Below are 16,752 nucleotides of genomic sequence, written 5' to 3' on the forward strand. Positions count from 1 at the left end.
TCCCCGTTTTTTTTGTTTGTTTTTGTTTTTTTAAACACTAATTGGTGAATGTCATTTGAGTTTTTATACAGGAATGTTTTTAAAGTATTAAAATGCACACACAGGTTTCTGACATTTAAAAAATATATATATATTTGAATTAAAATTATTTTACACAATATAATCTATAGTCATGCCACATACAGTGCATGTTATTAAGACACTGGTAACTATTTTGAATTGTGAAACAATGCATTGATTTATATAAACTCACTTTATCTTCTTTCTTGCCACCTTATCGCATTTCCTGTTGCTTTTTCACAACAACTCTGCTCGATTGTCTTTTATCACATGTTCCGCTTCAGCTCATCGTACTCTCAATCGACACTGGTCTATCTAATAATCTTATAGTAAACATGTAAGCACTGTACATAAAGTACCTGTTTGATGTGAATTGACACAACCGCCGTAAAACATCTGATTCTAAACAATGGCTTTAGTTAAGGGAGGTGCCCTTACGCCCAATTATCCTTAAAGAAAACCAATGATTCTCCTGGAAACCAAACTGTGAAATGTGAGCTTGGCTATCCACAAAACAGATGAGTCCCGGTAGGAAAAACATAAAAAATAATCCCCGAAAGTTTCAAGACATTTGAAAGGGTTGAAGGGTATGGCAGCCTGGGTGCAGAAAAGAAACAGGAATTACTTGAGAATGGCTCTACATAAGTAAGTAAGCAAGTAAAAAAAATAAAATAAATTGCATCTTTATCCTGATCAAAAATGGAGTCTGTCCTTCTTTAGTTGCCTCAACCTTACATTGAAGCTGGCCCAAATGGTTTTAAAATAAAACAGATTTTTTTCTTCCCTCACAAAATCAGAGTCTCTATTTGAGTAGTCCCCCCCCCCCCCCCTCCTTTTGCTTATAGAAAAGGCAAATGACAATGGCAAACGGCAACAGTATGTCGCAACAGGTTTCTCTTAGGCTGTGTGCGGCATTATTGACACATCTGCAAAAAGCACAGATGCAATACTGAGACCACCAAACCGGACCCCCTCTACGCCTCTGCTGCGCCTAGAGATTCTGTCTATAAAAGTTATGAACAGAATCAGTGACAAAGTTTTAAAATGCAGGTACAAAGGGTTAATTGAAGTCTAAATAGTCTTTCGTTTAATTAAGTTTCATTGAAGACTAAAGTTGCTAGTTGTTTTTTTAAAAAAATGTCGCATGCGAAATGGAGAGACCAAATCGTTAACACCCAGCCCTACCTTTCTCCCTAAATCGAATGGTCAGTTTGCCGTAAATGTTCCTGTCAAATGATTGACTGTTAGGAATGTGAGATAATCTCGCTGCGTTAGCGATGGGTTAGCCATATTGTTCTTGTAGGTGTAGGGTTCCAGGTGGTGTATTGTAACCTGTCTGAGGCACACCCCGCTACTGTATGTTTACCCTGCACCAGGACAGATAACGCTAAACATGAGACGGGATCAAAGTCTGACTTTTCTAGTTTGTTGAAGCAGAAGCTGAGCACTTGTTTGATTAGCTATTCAGTTGTTAGTACAACACTAAAGATACTGCAGCAAAACCATCAACAGGCAACATTGTTCAAAGATGCGCTGCATTTAGCTTCCAGCCAAAAACAGTGGAATGTTCATAAGAGACTTTTTTTTTTTTTTTTTTTTTTTTTTTTTTTTTTTTTAATTGTGGGGGGCATGCATGTTGAGTTCATTGTTGACTAATGTCTGATATTTATGAAAGCGTACCTAAGGTTAATTGTAGACAAATTGTCTTTGACGCTCATAAAAAACATTGTTTGGTTCATGAAAGGCTAAATTGTCTTCACTTGTAATGAATCACTACGTTAGTAGCATTAAAGACTAAAACATACGTTGGATTTGTTCAAGACAAAACATTTTTGGAATGGTTACAAAAACGCGTACATTGCGTTCATTGAAGTCTTAATTGTTTGGTTCATTAAAGACTAAATGGTCTTCAATTTTAATAAATTACTACCTAAGGTTCATTGATGACTAAAATGTTTTCGTTTACAAAAAGATGTACATTTTGTAAATTCAAGACTCCACTGAATTACTACATAAGGTTCATTGATGACTAAAATGTTTTTTGTTTACAAAAAGACGTACATTTTGTGAATTCAAGACTCCAAAGTTTCTCCAGCATTGCTTTCATTGAAGACAAACCTGTCTTTGTTTACAAAAACATGTTCACGGGGTTGTTGAAAAATATAAAATGTTTTGAGGTGTACAAAAAAAAATTACATGAGGTTCATTGGGATGTTTTTGAATCACTTTTGGATGTTTCCAAAACACACACATTAGGTGAGTTGAAATTTAAAGTGTAAGCCTTAGAACGTGTTGGTGCTTTGTAGCTCCCTGCGGTAAGTATTACAACCGTTAGATTGACTGGTCAAAATTTAATCTGCAACAGAAGCCAAAAAAAATAAATGTTGGCATAAGTAAACAAACGCTGTCGCTATGCTAATTAGAATAGGGAAATGTGGCTCGGGTTAGCAATAATTTTACTGTGGGAGCAGAACAGGAAGTTGTGGCTCATCAAACCAAAACATAGACTTTGAAAGGGGGTGTCGTTTTTCTTTACTGGAAATCACATGTGGCAACTTCCAGTAGACGTTGAGAAACAACATCTGACTTCATTTTTTTTTTTTGTAATCCAAGCTGTGCTCAACAAGTCCTTTTTTCTTGTTTTTTAAAATTTCATGTTTTTTTGTTTTGTTTTTAGCAAGGTTTATGTGCTTAGCTTCCTCTTGTAAACCATAAAACAACTCCCAAAAAAGCAAAACTGTGTATTCATATCAGAATCAGAATCATCTTTATTTGCCAAGTATGTCCAAAACACACAAGGAATTTGTCTCCGGTAGTTGGAGCCGCTCTAGTACAACAGACAGTCAATTTACAGAACACTTTGGGGACATAAAGACATTGACAAAAAACAATTGTGCAAAAAGATGCAGAGTCCTCTAGCACTTAGAGCAGTTCCAATGACTAATATTGCAATAGTCCGGTGCAATGACCATTGTGCAAAGGGCGCTGAGACTTCAAGGAGAGTATGCGGTTTAAAGTGAGGAGTAGTGCGATCATCTGGGACAATGTTGGTTGTGCAAATGTTACAGGTACTCCTCAATCAGTGTGCAAATGGAGCAGATGCTACTCTGGCATGAGTGGCCAGTATATGCAAATAGTGCAGCATGGCGAGACAACTACAGTGAGTGCACGAGTAATACATAATTGGCCCCACAGAAATGTGACAACGAACTCAAGTCAAAAAATTTCCAGCTTGTTGTAATGGAATTATAGGTTAGGTGTTTAAGAAGTTGATCGCAAGAGGGAAGAAGCTGTTGGAATGTCTACTAGTTCTAGTTTGCGTTGATCGGTAGCGCCTACCTGAGGGAAGGAGCTGGAAGAGCTGGTGACCGGGGTGCAGACGGTCCGAGAGGATTTTGCACGCCCTTGTCTTAGTTCTGGCAGGGTGCAAGTCCTCAATGGTGGGTAGGGGGGTACCGACAATCCTTTCAGCAGTTTTGATTGTCCGTTGCAGTCGGAGTTTGTCCTTTTTTGTAGCAGCACCAAACCAGACTGTGATGGAAGAACACAGGACTGATTCGATGACCGCTGTGTAGAACTGTCTCAGCAGCTCCGGTGGCAGGCCGTGCTTTCTCAGAAGCCGCAGGAAGTACATCCTCTGCTGGGCCTTGTTGAGGACGGAGTTGATGTTGGTCGCCCACTTCAGGTCCTGAGAGATTGTAATTCCCAGGAACTTGAAGGTCTCGACGGTTGACACAAGGCAGCTGGACAACGTGAGGGGCAGCTGTGGCGAAGGATGCCTCCTGAAGTTACGATCATCTCTACAGTCTTGAGCGTGTTCAGCTCAAATTTGTGTCGGCCGCACCACAGCTCCAGCCGCTCCGCTTCCTGTCGATATGCAGACTCGTCACCGTCCTTGATGAGGCCGATGACAGTGGTGTCATCTGCAAACTTCAGGAGCTTGACAGTCTGGTTCGCTGAGGTGCAGTCGTTCGTGTAGAGAGAGAAGAGCAGCGGAGAAAGGACACGACCTTGGGGCGCCCTAGTGCTGATGCTGCGTGTGGATGAGGTGGCCTCCCCCAGCCTGACCTGCTGTGTCCTGCCCGTCAGAAAGCTGTCAATCCACTGGCAGATGGCAGGTGAGACGGTGAGCTGGAGAAGCTTGGTTGAAAGGAGTTCAGGGATGATGATGTTGAACGCTGAGCTGAAGTCCACGAACAGGATCCTCGCGTAGGTCCCTGCACTGTCGAGGTGTTCTAGGATGAAGTGCAGTCCCATGTTGACTGCATCACCCGCAGACCTGTTCGCTTGGTAGGCAAACTGCAGGGGGTCCAGCAGGAGACCTGTGACACTCTTGAGGTGGTCCAGCACGAGACGTTCAAAGGACTTCATGACCACAGATGTCAAGGCGACAGGCCTGTAATCATTTAGACCCGAGATTGTAGGTTTCTTGGGGACTGGAATGATGGTGGAGCGTTTGAAACAGGATGGTACTTCGCACAGTTCCAGAGATCTATTGAAGATCTGTGTGAAGACTGGAGCGAGCTGGTCCGCTGCAGACTTTGAGGCAGGGGAAACACATGGTCCGGTCCTGCCGCTTTGTTAATCTTCTGTTGTTTGAAGATGCGTCTCACATCCTGTTCATGGATGGTTAACGCAGAAGTCAGGGGTGTGGTTGTGGTCACGGGTGCGGCCGGGTGGGTTTGTGGAGTGAAACTGTCCTTTTCAAATCTGCAGTAGAAGGTATTCAAGTCGTTGGCTAGTGTGCTATTGTTCTCAGCTTGGGGGGATCGTCGCTTGTAATTAGTCAGCTAAACCAGACTGATTTAGAGTCGTTCGCGCTAAACTGTTTTTCCAACTTTGCTGCATAGATCCTCTTTGCAATGTTAATTTCTTTAGTAAGCTGGTTTCTAGCTCGATTATACAGGGCCCTGTCCCCGCTCTGATATGCATCTTCCTTAGCTTGGCGAAGCTGCTTAAGTTTAGCAGTGAACCACGGCTTGTTGTTGTTGAATATCCGAAATGATTTTGTTGGTACACAAACCTCTTCACAGAAACTGATATAGGATGTGACAGTGTCTGTATATTCATCCAGGCTGCCAGCTGAATTTTCAAAGACACTCCAGTCTGTGCAGTCTAAACAGCTATGCCAATGTGGTCATCAATGAACCTTCTCATCAACATAAAAAATAAATTGGTCTTCCATATACCTAACATACGGTACCATGCAAAAATCTTAATCTTAATCCACCATTAGGTTTGTTGTTTTAGCAATTCTATAATGATCATATATACTGTAACTATAATGCTACTAAGTAGAGGGCAAACCTCAACCCAGGCATAAATAAATGAATAAAGGTGAAAACAATTCATAGAGCTTTGTATTTCTGTTGGTTAGTTAGTAGGCTACTTCCTGGTCCATGGAGCATAAAAAAAACCAAATGTGAGGTGCCATTATGATTCTGGCGTTGGACAGTTTTCAATTATACTTATAGATTGAATCACATGGTAAAAAAAAAAAAAAAGCACCCTTTTCCCAAATCATTAGCAAACTCGTTTTAAATGTAATTTGTTGTTGAAATATAATTAGTTGTTCCTTCATTGATTTCTCCTAGTTTTGTGGCTCTCAGTGTTTTATTCGTTGAACCTGTTGTGTCCTATTCGTTAAAAGTAATATTGATTGCTGTGAAAAAGGATCATTATAAAAACAAAACTAGCATTGACTTTTGTACAAAGTATGTTTTGTGAAAAGACAGTTGAGACTTCAAATAACCAATAGTATTTTTTGTAAACATCTAGTACAATTCAGTCTTAAATTAAAAAAATCATAAAAATCAGACAATTTCGGTGTTTAATGACCCAAACGTACGTTTATAAACATCAAAGAAAATTTATTCTGCAAAGAACCCAACATATGTCTTTTCATAAACATCGAAGGCAATTTTCAATTAACCTAAATCTACCTTTTTTTATAACCATCAAAACCAGTTTACTTTTTGGGTTCATTACCCACAATACTTGTTTTTGTAAACGCCAGAGAAAATGTTGTCTTTCATAAAACTACATCAAAGACAAATAAGTCTTCACAGACCCTAACATACGTGTTTTATTAACATCTAAGACAATTCAGTCTTTTGTTAAACTAACGTATGTGTCTTGGTAAACATCAATTAAGATTTTAAATGAACCCAGCATACAAGTTTCTGTAAACATAGAAGTCAGTTTAGTCTTTGATAAACCTAACATCAAAGGCAATTTATTCTCCATTAAACCTAATATACCATAATTTCTCGTGTCTCATGCAAACCCATGTATAATACGAACCCCCAAAGTTAACCTCAAAATTCTGGAAAACCCTTCTACGTATGTATAATGCATTTTTACAATGCATGATTTTCATTCTACCCATATGATCAAAACATGAAGTATTATCTGTATTTTGAATTATTCTTAAGTTAAGCACTTTATTTGAACACAATACTTTCTTTTTATTTACTGGCTCTTATTTTGAAATTCACAGCCGTACATTTATTTGGTAAATGAGAAAACACACAGTTGTGCTCATATGTTTGATTACCCAGGCAGAATTTGGAAGATGTGTACAATTCTTGAAAGAAAACATGAAGGACCTGGCGAAACACATTTAATTTTATTTTAATGGAAAATTAAACTGTCAAGCATTTCAGAAAATCATTATCATTCAACAAAATAAAATAAAAAAATTAATGATGGTTGTTGTTCAGTCATCAGTCGTATTTAAAATAAATAAATAAATAAATAAAATATTTCACAGATTATGCCTGTGTATGTAAACCTAGGAGGACAACTGCAGATATATGCAGTCATATGTACCCCTGTCATATTGGTATGAAAGTGTAGGCTACACCTTTTTCATAACCTCTCGGTGGCGGTGGCATATTAGAATGAAAGTGCACCTTTTTCATAACCTCTAGGTGGCGGTGGCATATTGGAAAGAAAGTGTACAGCTTTTTCATAACCTCTAGATGGTGGAAAACATCAAATTTGAAAGCTCCCCCCCCCCCCCCCCCCCATTTTCTCCTATACCTATGTATAATGCGCACTATTGACTTTTGACAATTTTTGGGGGGGGGGGGGGGGAAATGCGCATTATACACGAGAAAGTACGGTACATAATTATTATTATTATTTTTTTTTTCCTACCCCCCATTTTCAGGCACCAGTGACCCATACGTGAAGTTCAAGCTGGAGGGCAAGACAATCTACAAGAGCAAAGTGGTCTTTAAGAACCTGAACCCCACGTGGAGCGAGAACTTTTCCATTCCGGTCCGGAACCTCAGCCAGTGGCTCTACGTCAAGGTGGGTCACCATGATGACCACAAAAAAGGTAAGTATTTTTTATTTTTTTATCTGTCACCTTGGTAACTGTGGCTGTCTCAACACAGGTGTACGACCGTGACCTGACCACCGATGATTTCATGGGTTCGGCCAGCATCCTCCTCAGCGACCTGGATCTGGACAAGTGAGCTCTGTCAATCATCTCTTTTGTTGGCTTTATGGAAATGTATGTTACGTTCATTAAAGACTCAAGATTGTCTTTTATATTTACCAAAATATCTATGTAGGTTCACTAAAGATTAAGGCCCCTGTCCTTACGGAAAGGTAGCGAATATGTTTCTTTGTTTTTAAAGTTTCCTATAAACATGGAATTGTTTCAAGAAATGTGTGTGTCCACACAAACAAAAACTAGAACGGTGTGGTATAGGCAGTAGCCAGGCCTTAAGTGGTGCTGTTACGCTGTCACAGGAAGTCACTAAAACGGAGAATAAGAAGCCCATGCGATGTAAACATTCAACAATGGCAGGGAATGCCAATTGAGCAAGAAAGGAGACTCTTCGGAACAAAATCCCAGATCACTGCAACAGTAAAGAACATCCGACACGGTAATTCACATAAGTTGTTGTAAATGTTGGCGGTGGTCATGCGCGGTCACGTGAGAACTGGGACTACCACATTATCGTTTCCGGAAAGATGTGTACAGTGGGGCAAAAAAGTATTTAGTCAACCACCAATTGTGCAAGTTCTCCCACTTAAAAAGATGAGAGAGGCCTATAATTTTTATCATAGGTATACCTCACCTATGAGAGACAAAATGAGGGAAAAAAATCCAGAAAATCACGTCTGATTTTTAAAGAATTTATGAGCAAATTATGGTGGAAAATAAGTATTTGCTCATCTACAAACAAGCAAGATTTTTGGCTCTCACAGACCTGTAACTTCTTCTTTAAGAGGCTCCTCTGTCCTCCACTCGTTACCTGTATTAATGGCACCTGTTTGAACTCGTTATCAGCACAAAAACACACCTGTCCACAACCTCAAACATTCACACTCCAAACTCCACTATGGCCAAGACCAAAGAGCTGTCAAAGAACACCAGAAACAAAATTGTAGACCTGCACCAGGCTGGGAAGACTGAATCTGCAATAGGAAAGCAGCTTGGTGTGAAGAAATCAACTGTGGGAGCAATTATTAGGAATTGGAAGACATACAAGACCACTGATAATCTCCCTTGATCTGGGGCTCCACGCAAGATCTCACCCCGTGGGGTCAAAATGATCACAAGAAGGGTGAGCAAAAATCCAAGAACCACACGGGGGGGACCTAATGAATGACCTGCAGAGAGCTGGGAACAAAGTAACAAAGGCAACCATAAGTAACACACTACGCCGGCAGGGACTCAAATCCTGCAGTGTCAGACGTGTACCCCTACTTAAACCTGTTCATTTCCAGGCCAGTCTGAAGTTTGCTCGAGAGCATTTGGATGAGGATCCAGAAGAGGATTGGGAGAATGTCATATGGTCAGATGAAACCAAAATAGAACTTTTTTGGTAAAAACTCAACTTGTCCTGTTTGGAGGAGAAAGAATGCTGAGTTGCATCCAAAGAACATCATACGTACTGGAGTGGCCTAGCCAGTCTGCAGATCTCTCCTGAGATGCCGGATGGTGGACCAGAATTTCCTCGAAGCCGTCCGGAAGTCTTTCTCCATGGCCTCACCGAACTCCTCCCATGCCAGAGTTTTTGCTTCAGCGACCACCTTGGCCAGCCGGTACTCATCAACTGGCTCAGGAGTCCCACAGGACAAAAATGCCTGATAGGACTCCTTCAGCTTGACTGCATCCCTCACTGTTGGTGTCCACCAACGGGTTCAGGGATTACCGCCACGACAGGCACCAACCACTTTACAGCCACAGCTCCGGTCAGCCGCCTCAGCAATGGAGATGTGGAACATGGTCCACTCGGACTCAATGTCCCCCGCCTCCTCTGAGACATGGGTGAAGTTTTGCCGCAGGTGGGAGTTGAAACTCCTTCTGGCAGGGGATTCTGCCAGACGTTCCAAGCAGACCCTCACAATATGCTTAGGCCTGCCAGGTCGGACCGGCATCTTCCCCCACCATCTGAGCCAACTCACCACCAGGTGGTGATCAGTTGACAGCCCCGCCCCTCCCTTCACCCGAGTGTCCAAGACATGCGACCACAAGTCCGATGACACGACCATAAAGTCGATCATCGAACTGCGACCTAGGGTGTCCTGGTGCCAAGTGCACGGGTGGAGACCCTTATGCTTGAACATCGTGTTGGTTATGGACAGTCCGTGATGAACACAGAAGTCCAATAACGGAACACCACTCGGGTTCTGATCAGGGTGGCTGTTCCCCCCAATCACGCCCTTCTTGGTCTCACTGTCATTACCCACGTGAGCATTGAAGTCCCCCAGCAGAACGATGGAGTCCCCAGCGGGAGTGCTCCACAGCACCGCCCCTAAGGACTCCAAAAAGGGTGGGTACTCTGAACTGCCGTTTGGTGCATAGGCACAAACAACAGTCAGTACCCGTCCCCACATCTGAAGGCGGAGGGAGCCTACCCTCTCTTCCACTGGGTTTGAACACCAATGTGGGTTGAACACCACCCACACCTGCTCGGCGCCTCTCACTGTGGGCAACTCCAGAGTGGAAGAGAGGCCAACCCCTCTCAAGAGGACTGGTACCAGAGGGAAGGAGCTAAAAGGTGACCAGGATGTGGAGTGTCCAAGAGGAATTTGCGTGCGCTTGTCATAGTTCTGGCAGCATGCAAGTCCTCAAGCGTGGGTAGGGGGGTACCGCCGATTTTTCCGGCAGTTCTCATTGCCTGGTTCAGTCGGAGTTTGTCCTTTTTTGTGGCAGCACCAAACCAGACTGATGGATGAACACAGGACTTATTCAATGACTGCTCTGTAGAACTGCCTTAACAGCTCCTGTGGCAAGCCGTACTTCCTCAGAAGCCGCAGGAAGTACAATCTCTGCTGGGCCTTTTTGAGGATGGATTGTATGTTGGTCTCCCACTTCAGGTCCTGAGAGACTTTAATTCCCAGGAACTTGAAGGTCTCGACTGTTGACACAGGGCAGTTGGACAAAGTGAGGGGCAGCTGTGGCGAAGGATACCTTGTGAAGTCCACGATCATCTCTACAGTCGAGAGCGTGTTTACTTCCAGGTTGTGGCGGCCGCACCACAGCTCCAGCCGCTCCACTTCCTGTCGATACACAGACTTGTCACCCTCTTTGATGAGACCGATGACTGTGGTGTCATCCGCAAACTTCAGGAGTTTGGCGGCCGGGTGCGTTGAGGTGCAGTTGTTCGTGTAGAGAGAAGAGCAGCGGAGAGAGATCGATGATCCCCTTTTAACATATCAAGCATTTGATAAAATATCGATCGACTCGAGCTTCACGATATATCGCCCAGCACTACAATCACCCACTCTGCTGCTTTCACCACCCGCTGCAGATCCCTGCTGTCCTTTGCAGTACAGCTGCAAAGGACTGCTGTAGGTCAGGAGGCTTCATGTTGGATCTGATTGATCAGCAGGTGTTGGGGGAGCTGGGCTTGACTAGACTAAATTGTCTTAGACTTTCGCGAAAATATCTATGTCAAGCTTATTCAAGACTAGTTTGTCTCAGTTTATAAAAATGTATTTTTGGGCTCAATGAAGACTTTAAATTGTCTGTTCACTAAAACATCTACATTCGGTTCATTGAACGCTGAAAATTATCTTTGTTTACAAAAACATCTACGTTCGGCTCAGTGAAGACTAAATTGATGTTTACAAAAACATCGACATTAGGTTAATTCAAGACTAAATTATCTTTAATCGTTAAAATAACAGATTAAGCTCAGTGAGATGCTTTAAATTGTCTTTGATGTTCACGAAAACATCTGAAGTTCATTGAAGACAAAAATGTCTGACATTCTGTCATTCACAAAACATGTCAAGCTCATTGAAGACTAAATTGTCTTTTCATGTTTATGTAAATCTACATCAGGAACTAACTTGTCTTAGATTTTATTCAGAATTCACTTCTGTTGCCAGCGGTTTAAACATTAATGGCTGTGTGTTGAGTTATTTTGAGCAGACACTATTTAATTTTTATTTTATTTAACCTTTATGTATCCAAGGCAATTGAGAATAGATTCTCTTTTGCAATGTCGGCTTGGCTGCAGACAGCAGAGTAAAACTACAACCTGTACAGTGACTACTTTGTAACAGTGACATTTCTTGAGTGTTGTCTCATGAAAATGTGAGGGATACCCTCACTTTTGTGAGACACTCTACACGTACCAGATGGCCTAAGTGTTTTTCCGTCTCGTTTGTGGAGGGTAAACGAGCTGTGTCTGCGTCTGGATGACCCCAACAGCCTAGAGGACGACATGGGTGAGATTCTGATGGACATGAGCCTCAGGCGAAGAGATGGAGACAGCCGACGTGGACTAGTAGGGGATGCTTTCGCACGCCTTTGTTGCATGGCTTGTAGCAGCAACTTTTTGTCTGTGTATTGTCTTTAACACGTGTTTAAAGGCACAGTCAGTCGTAATAATTTGCAGTTAGCATTGTTTTTAGCATTACATTTCCGAGTACGGAGATGTCTAAAATGTGATTTGTTTAGTCAGGTGACCACAGTTTGAAGCATGTGCTACCGACTTCTACAGGAGTTAAGTAGAACAGCAACAATGACTTAGCTTTGATTTCCTGTCGCAAGCAATAAAAATGACTTCATGGAGAAAAATCTTAACATAATTAGGAATGTCATAGAGTATCTTAATTTCCCTAAAATATAGAAAATAAAATGTCATAAAAATGTTCCCCAAAATTCTTTATTGTAGCAAAAAATTAAAACGTCTCATATCATTTGCTTATAAAATGTTTACGTGCATAAAATTAAAAACTAACATCAATGTCATAAAAAATTTGCCAAATGTCCATGAAAACTGTCAATACAATTAACATAATAGTGTCATTAAAAATGTGCAGACTTTACCTAAATCTCTTTACAGTATATTGTCAAAAATAAAAAAACATCAATAGGACTGTCTTAAATCTGTTAATAATGGCAAAAGTTAACATCATTAATAATGTCATCATAAGTAGCTTAATTTCCCCACACAATTTGCAAAAAATTTTTTTTAAAAAGAACTCATAAAAAAATCACTAAAAAGAAATCAATATTACATGTTATATTGTTATTCTACTATGACACAAAAGATACAAATCTTCTCCAAAATTTCTTTATATTAGCAAAAATAAAAACTTAACATCAATCATGTTGTAAATAGCAAGATTTTCCCAATTATTTTGTTTATTTTTAATGGCAAGAATGCAAACTACCATCATTGATACCGTCATAAGAAATTGATAAATGTCCCTAAAATCTGTTTGTAATGGCAGAAAAACTAACATAATTTTTAACGGCATCGAAAAACGGGCAAAAGTTACCCAAATCTCTTTACAATGGCAAAAAAAAATCAAAAACATAAATGATAATATAATAAAAAAATTCTACATTTACAGCAAAAAAAAAAAAGATTACAAAAGTTGTAACACTTCCCCAAATTACTTTCTAAGTGGTGTATGGCATGATGTAATTAAAAAAAAAGAAAAATGCATAGTCCTGAAAAAGGCCAGATATTTTAATTCCATCTTCATAATGGCAAGTAAATTTAATAACCTAATACAGTATCATTAATACCAAGAATTACATTAATTCTGCATTTTAATGGCATCATTAATCATGTTTATTTATTTATTTAATTATTTATTGTTTTTTGCCAGTACAAAGACATTGTGGGGAAATGTATCTGTTTTCATGACATTATGTTAGTTTTATTTCCCCCCCATTATAATGATTTAGGATGTTTATCTCATTTTAATTATATCATTGTCATCATCATAGTACGTTTTAAAAAAAAAAGTCATTCCAGGCAGACTTTATGGATTCAGGGCTATTTTTTTTAATGACATCATTAATCATTTTATAATAATTTATCATGATAGAGATTTTAGGGGTCACTGAAAATTTCAATGGCACTATTAAGAAACATGATTAAAAATAAACATTTATGCAGTTTTAACGATATTTCACAGATTATTTTTCAAATATTTGTAACTTTTTTTGCAAAACAATAGTTTTGAGGGAATTTTGCCATCTTTTAAACATAATGAATGATGGTAATTTTTTATTTATTTATTTTTTAATTGTTGATATTATTGGTGATGGTAGTTTTTTTGGGCGACATTCGGGGATGTTGATACTGTATGTCCATGTATTTTGACAGGAAGTTGCATACAACCTAACAAAACCTCCTTGGTGGTGGTATTAAACAGAGGTGACCTGTTTTTTTTTTTTTTAATTATTTACCATTTTAAAGAGATGTTCGAAGTTTTGTAAAAATTACACGACATTATTAATGATAGTATATGTTTTAATTTTGGGCATACACTGCACGTATACAATTTCCCTGAAAGTCTGACTTTGCCTTTTATGTTATTATCCATGTTTTTCTTCTAATAATTGTTGCGGTGTTGCCATCCACTGCCATCTAACCTCACTGTGCTTTTTCTTTTGCACTTAACACGCACGCTCCCACCCGCAGCGCTGGCCACAAATCCGAAAACGCAGTAGTCTGGTAAGACACGGCCACATTAACTACAATATGTTATCACTTTTATTCATCATCACTTCTGCTCAAATTACCGGGTCACTGAATACTTAAATTATCTTCGATGTATACAAAAAACACATACATTGGGTTAATGAAAGACAACTACTCTTTTGATTTGTATGAAAACATGTCCACAATTTACAAAAACATACAATAGATTAATTGAAGACTAAATTGTCTTTGATGTTTATAAAAGTGTACAGAATTTCCAAAATGTACGCTCAATAAATACTAAAGTAGCAAAGCTTGGTTAAGCTCAGTGAAGACTAAATTATGGTTGATGTTTATATAAACATCTGCATTGCGTTAATTAAACACGTCATTATCTAAATAATAATTACTGAATTGTAAATATTCATTTTTAATGAGCAGTTTGGGGGAATCTCTCTCTGAACTCCTGTTTCGTAGTTGTCTAGGTTTTCCAGAAATAAAAATCAGAGAAATGTCAGTTTAGTAACTGAAAAGTTTAGTATAGTTTGTGATTTATCCCCCAGTGGCAGTGAGACCCAGCCACACAGTGACCCTATAATTCGGTACACCAGCCCTATTTACTGGTATTTGAGTGCATGCATGCTTTTAAGAGGCTATTAAACACGCATGCATGTCTGCACGATGCGTGTTACTACAATGCCGCACTACCTGCTTCAACTAACATGTTAGACATCACATTAGGTACACCTGCACCATGCTGTGAGATTCAGGCGTCAGAAGTGGGGGGGCTAGAGTCACATGACTTTGACTCGAGTCAGTTGCCCATTTTAGGATTTGGGACTTGCTCGGATTAAACCTGTAAAACACCCAATTTGACTTTGACTTGGTATTGATGAGACTCGCCTTGACTTAGACTAAACTAGATGTCTGTTTACATTTGACATTCTTTAAAAGACAATTTTTCATTTGTTTTTTTTTAAGGTAAAGTTGTTTTTTGTGTAGTGCAACCTCCTCTTTATCATGGAGAGAGCTCTGAAGATTATTACATTTTAATTCAAGGATTATGCTTTTAAAATCGGGAAAAGGACAAAGGCAACATACAAGAGACACAACAATGACATCCGTCACTATACAATCCACAAAGACAGGTAAGCTACACTACATTAACTTCACAGTTTAGCTCATGGGTAGCTGGTGAAACTTAAACTAAGCTTTGTGTCGGTGTTTGTTTAATTGAGAAGCAATTTAATTTGTTTAATAGACAACACTTCAACTGTGACAAAGAATCTAAAACAAATCCAGAAAATCACTCTGAATGAAGAAGAGTAAGAATAAGTGACTTTCGGCTTTTTAAATCATTTAGATTTTTAATTGAATGAAATGTGTATCTGGTACAATAGAACACTAAAACTTACAATTTGGTACAGAAGGCTTTGTTTACAATTACAGAAGTCAAATGTTTCCTGGCGTACTTGACCTGGTTTGTACACGCTGCAACAGGGATTTTGGCCCACTGCTCGATACAGATATTCTCCATATATTTCAGGTTACGTGGCTGTCACTGGACAACACAGTTTCAGCTCCCCCCAAAGATTTTGAACTGGGTTCAGGTTTGGAGACTGGCTAGGCCACTCCCAGACCCGGAGATGCTTTGCCACTCCTCAGTTGCCCAGGGTGTGTGTTTTGGGTCATTGTCATGCAGGAAGACCCAGCCACGACCCATCTTCAATGCTCTTATTGAGGGAAGAAGGTTGTTGCCCAAAATCTCGCAATACATGGCCTCTTCCATTCTCTCCTCATTACCATGCAGTTGTCCTATCCCTTTTGCAGAGAATCACCCCCAAAGAAAGTTTCCACTCCCATGCTTCACAGTTGGATGGTGGTTCTTGGGATTGTACTCATCCTGCTTTATTCTCTAAACATGGGGAGTGGAATTTATACCTAAAATGTTTTCTGTTGGTATCATCTGGTCATATGGCCTTTTCCTATCCCTCCTTTGGATCATCCAGATGGTCACTGGAAATCTCAGATGGGCCTGGACACATGCTGGCTTGAGTAGAGGGACTTTGCACACGATGCAGGATTTGAATCCACAGCACCTTTGTATGTTACAAATCATTTAAAACTGTGGTCCCAGCTCTCTTCAGGTCTTTGACCAGGTCCTGCTGTGTAGTCCTGGACTCATCACTCACCGTTCTCGTTATCATTGATGCTCTACTCCGCAAGGCGAGATTTTGGATGGAGCCCCAGTCTGTGGGAGATTGACAGTCATCTTGAGTTTCTTCATCAACAGTTGTTGCCTTCTCACCAAGCTGATTGCCTATTGCCCTGTAGCCCATCCCAACCTTGTGAAGGGTCTACAATTTTGTTCCTTGTGTCCTTAGACCGCGCTTTCTTCTTGGCATGGTGGAGAGGCTGGGGTTTGGATGATTGAGTGTATGGAAAGGTGTCTTTTACGCAGGTAACACGTTCAAACAGGTACAATTAACCCAGATAACAAGTGGAGGGGGGCTTCTCAAAGATGTGAGAGCCAGACACCTAATGTGCGAGTATACTGTATGTTGTGACTGAGCAAGATTGTATGACTTATGACTTGCTTCAAGCAAGCAATGACTTGACTAGATTTGCTTAAAATTTAGTGGGGACTCGACTTGCTTGAGTTTTGTCTACAGTAACTGGGGACTTCCTTGAAACGTCAAGGTTAAGACTTGAGACCTACTTACGACTTGCACACTATGTGACTTACTCCCACCTCTTCCAGGACCCAGGAGCA

The 16,752-nt window shown here is 40.2% G+C and overlaps 1 protein-coding gene across 6 annotated transcripts in view; it reads left to right on the forward strand.

Annotated features, from left to right (window-relative positions):
- LOC133398843 (multiple C2 and transmembrane domain-containing protein 2-like) overlaps positions 1–16,752 on the forward strand; it is a 61,564-nt gene that overhangs the window by 19,046 nt on the left and 25,766 nt on the right. For 3 of the 6 annotated variants that reach the window (XM_061670038.1, XM_061670042.1, XM_061670048.1), the window contains exons 4-7: positions 7,235–7,377; positions 7,464–7,540; positions 11,708–11,822; positions 13,980–14,012. In XM_061670038.1, the coding sequence (XP_061526022.1) occupies positions 7,235–7,377; positions 7,464–7,540; positions 11,708–11,822; positions 13,980–14,012 (368 nt within the window). The remainder of the gene's footprint in view (positions 1–7,234; positions 7,378–7,463; positions 7,541–11,707; positions 11,823–13,979; positions 14,013–16,752) is intronic. The other 3 variants (XM_061670053.1, XM_061670058.1, XM_061670060.1) reach the window with 1 other exon arrangement.

This window comes from Phycodurus eques, chromosome 2 (genome assembly GCF_024500275.1).
Source record: "Phycodurus eques isolate BA_2022a chromosome 2, UOR_Pequ_1.1, whole genome shotgun sequence".
Classification (NCBI taxonomy): Eukaryota; Metazoa; Chordata; class Actinopteri; order Syngnathiformes; family Syngnathidae; genus Phycodurus; species Phycodurus eques.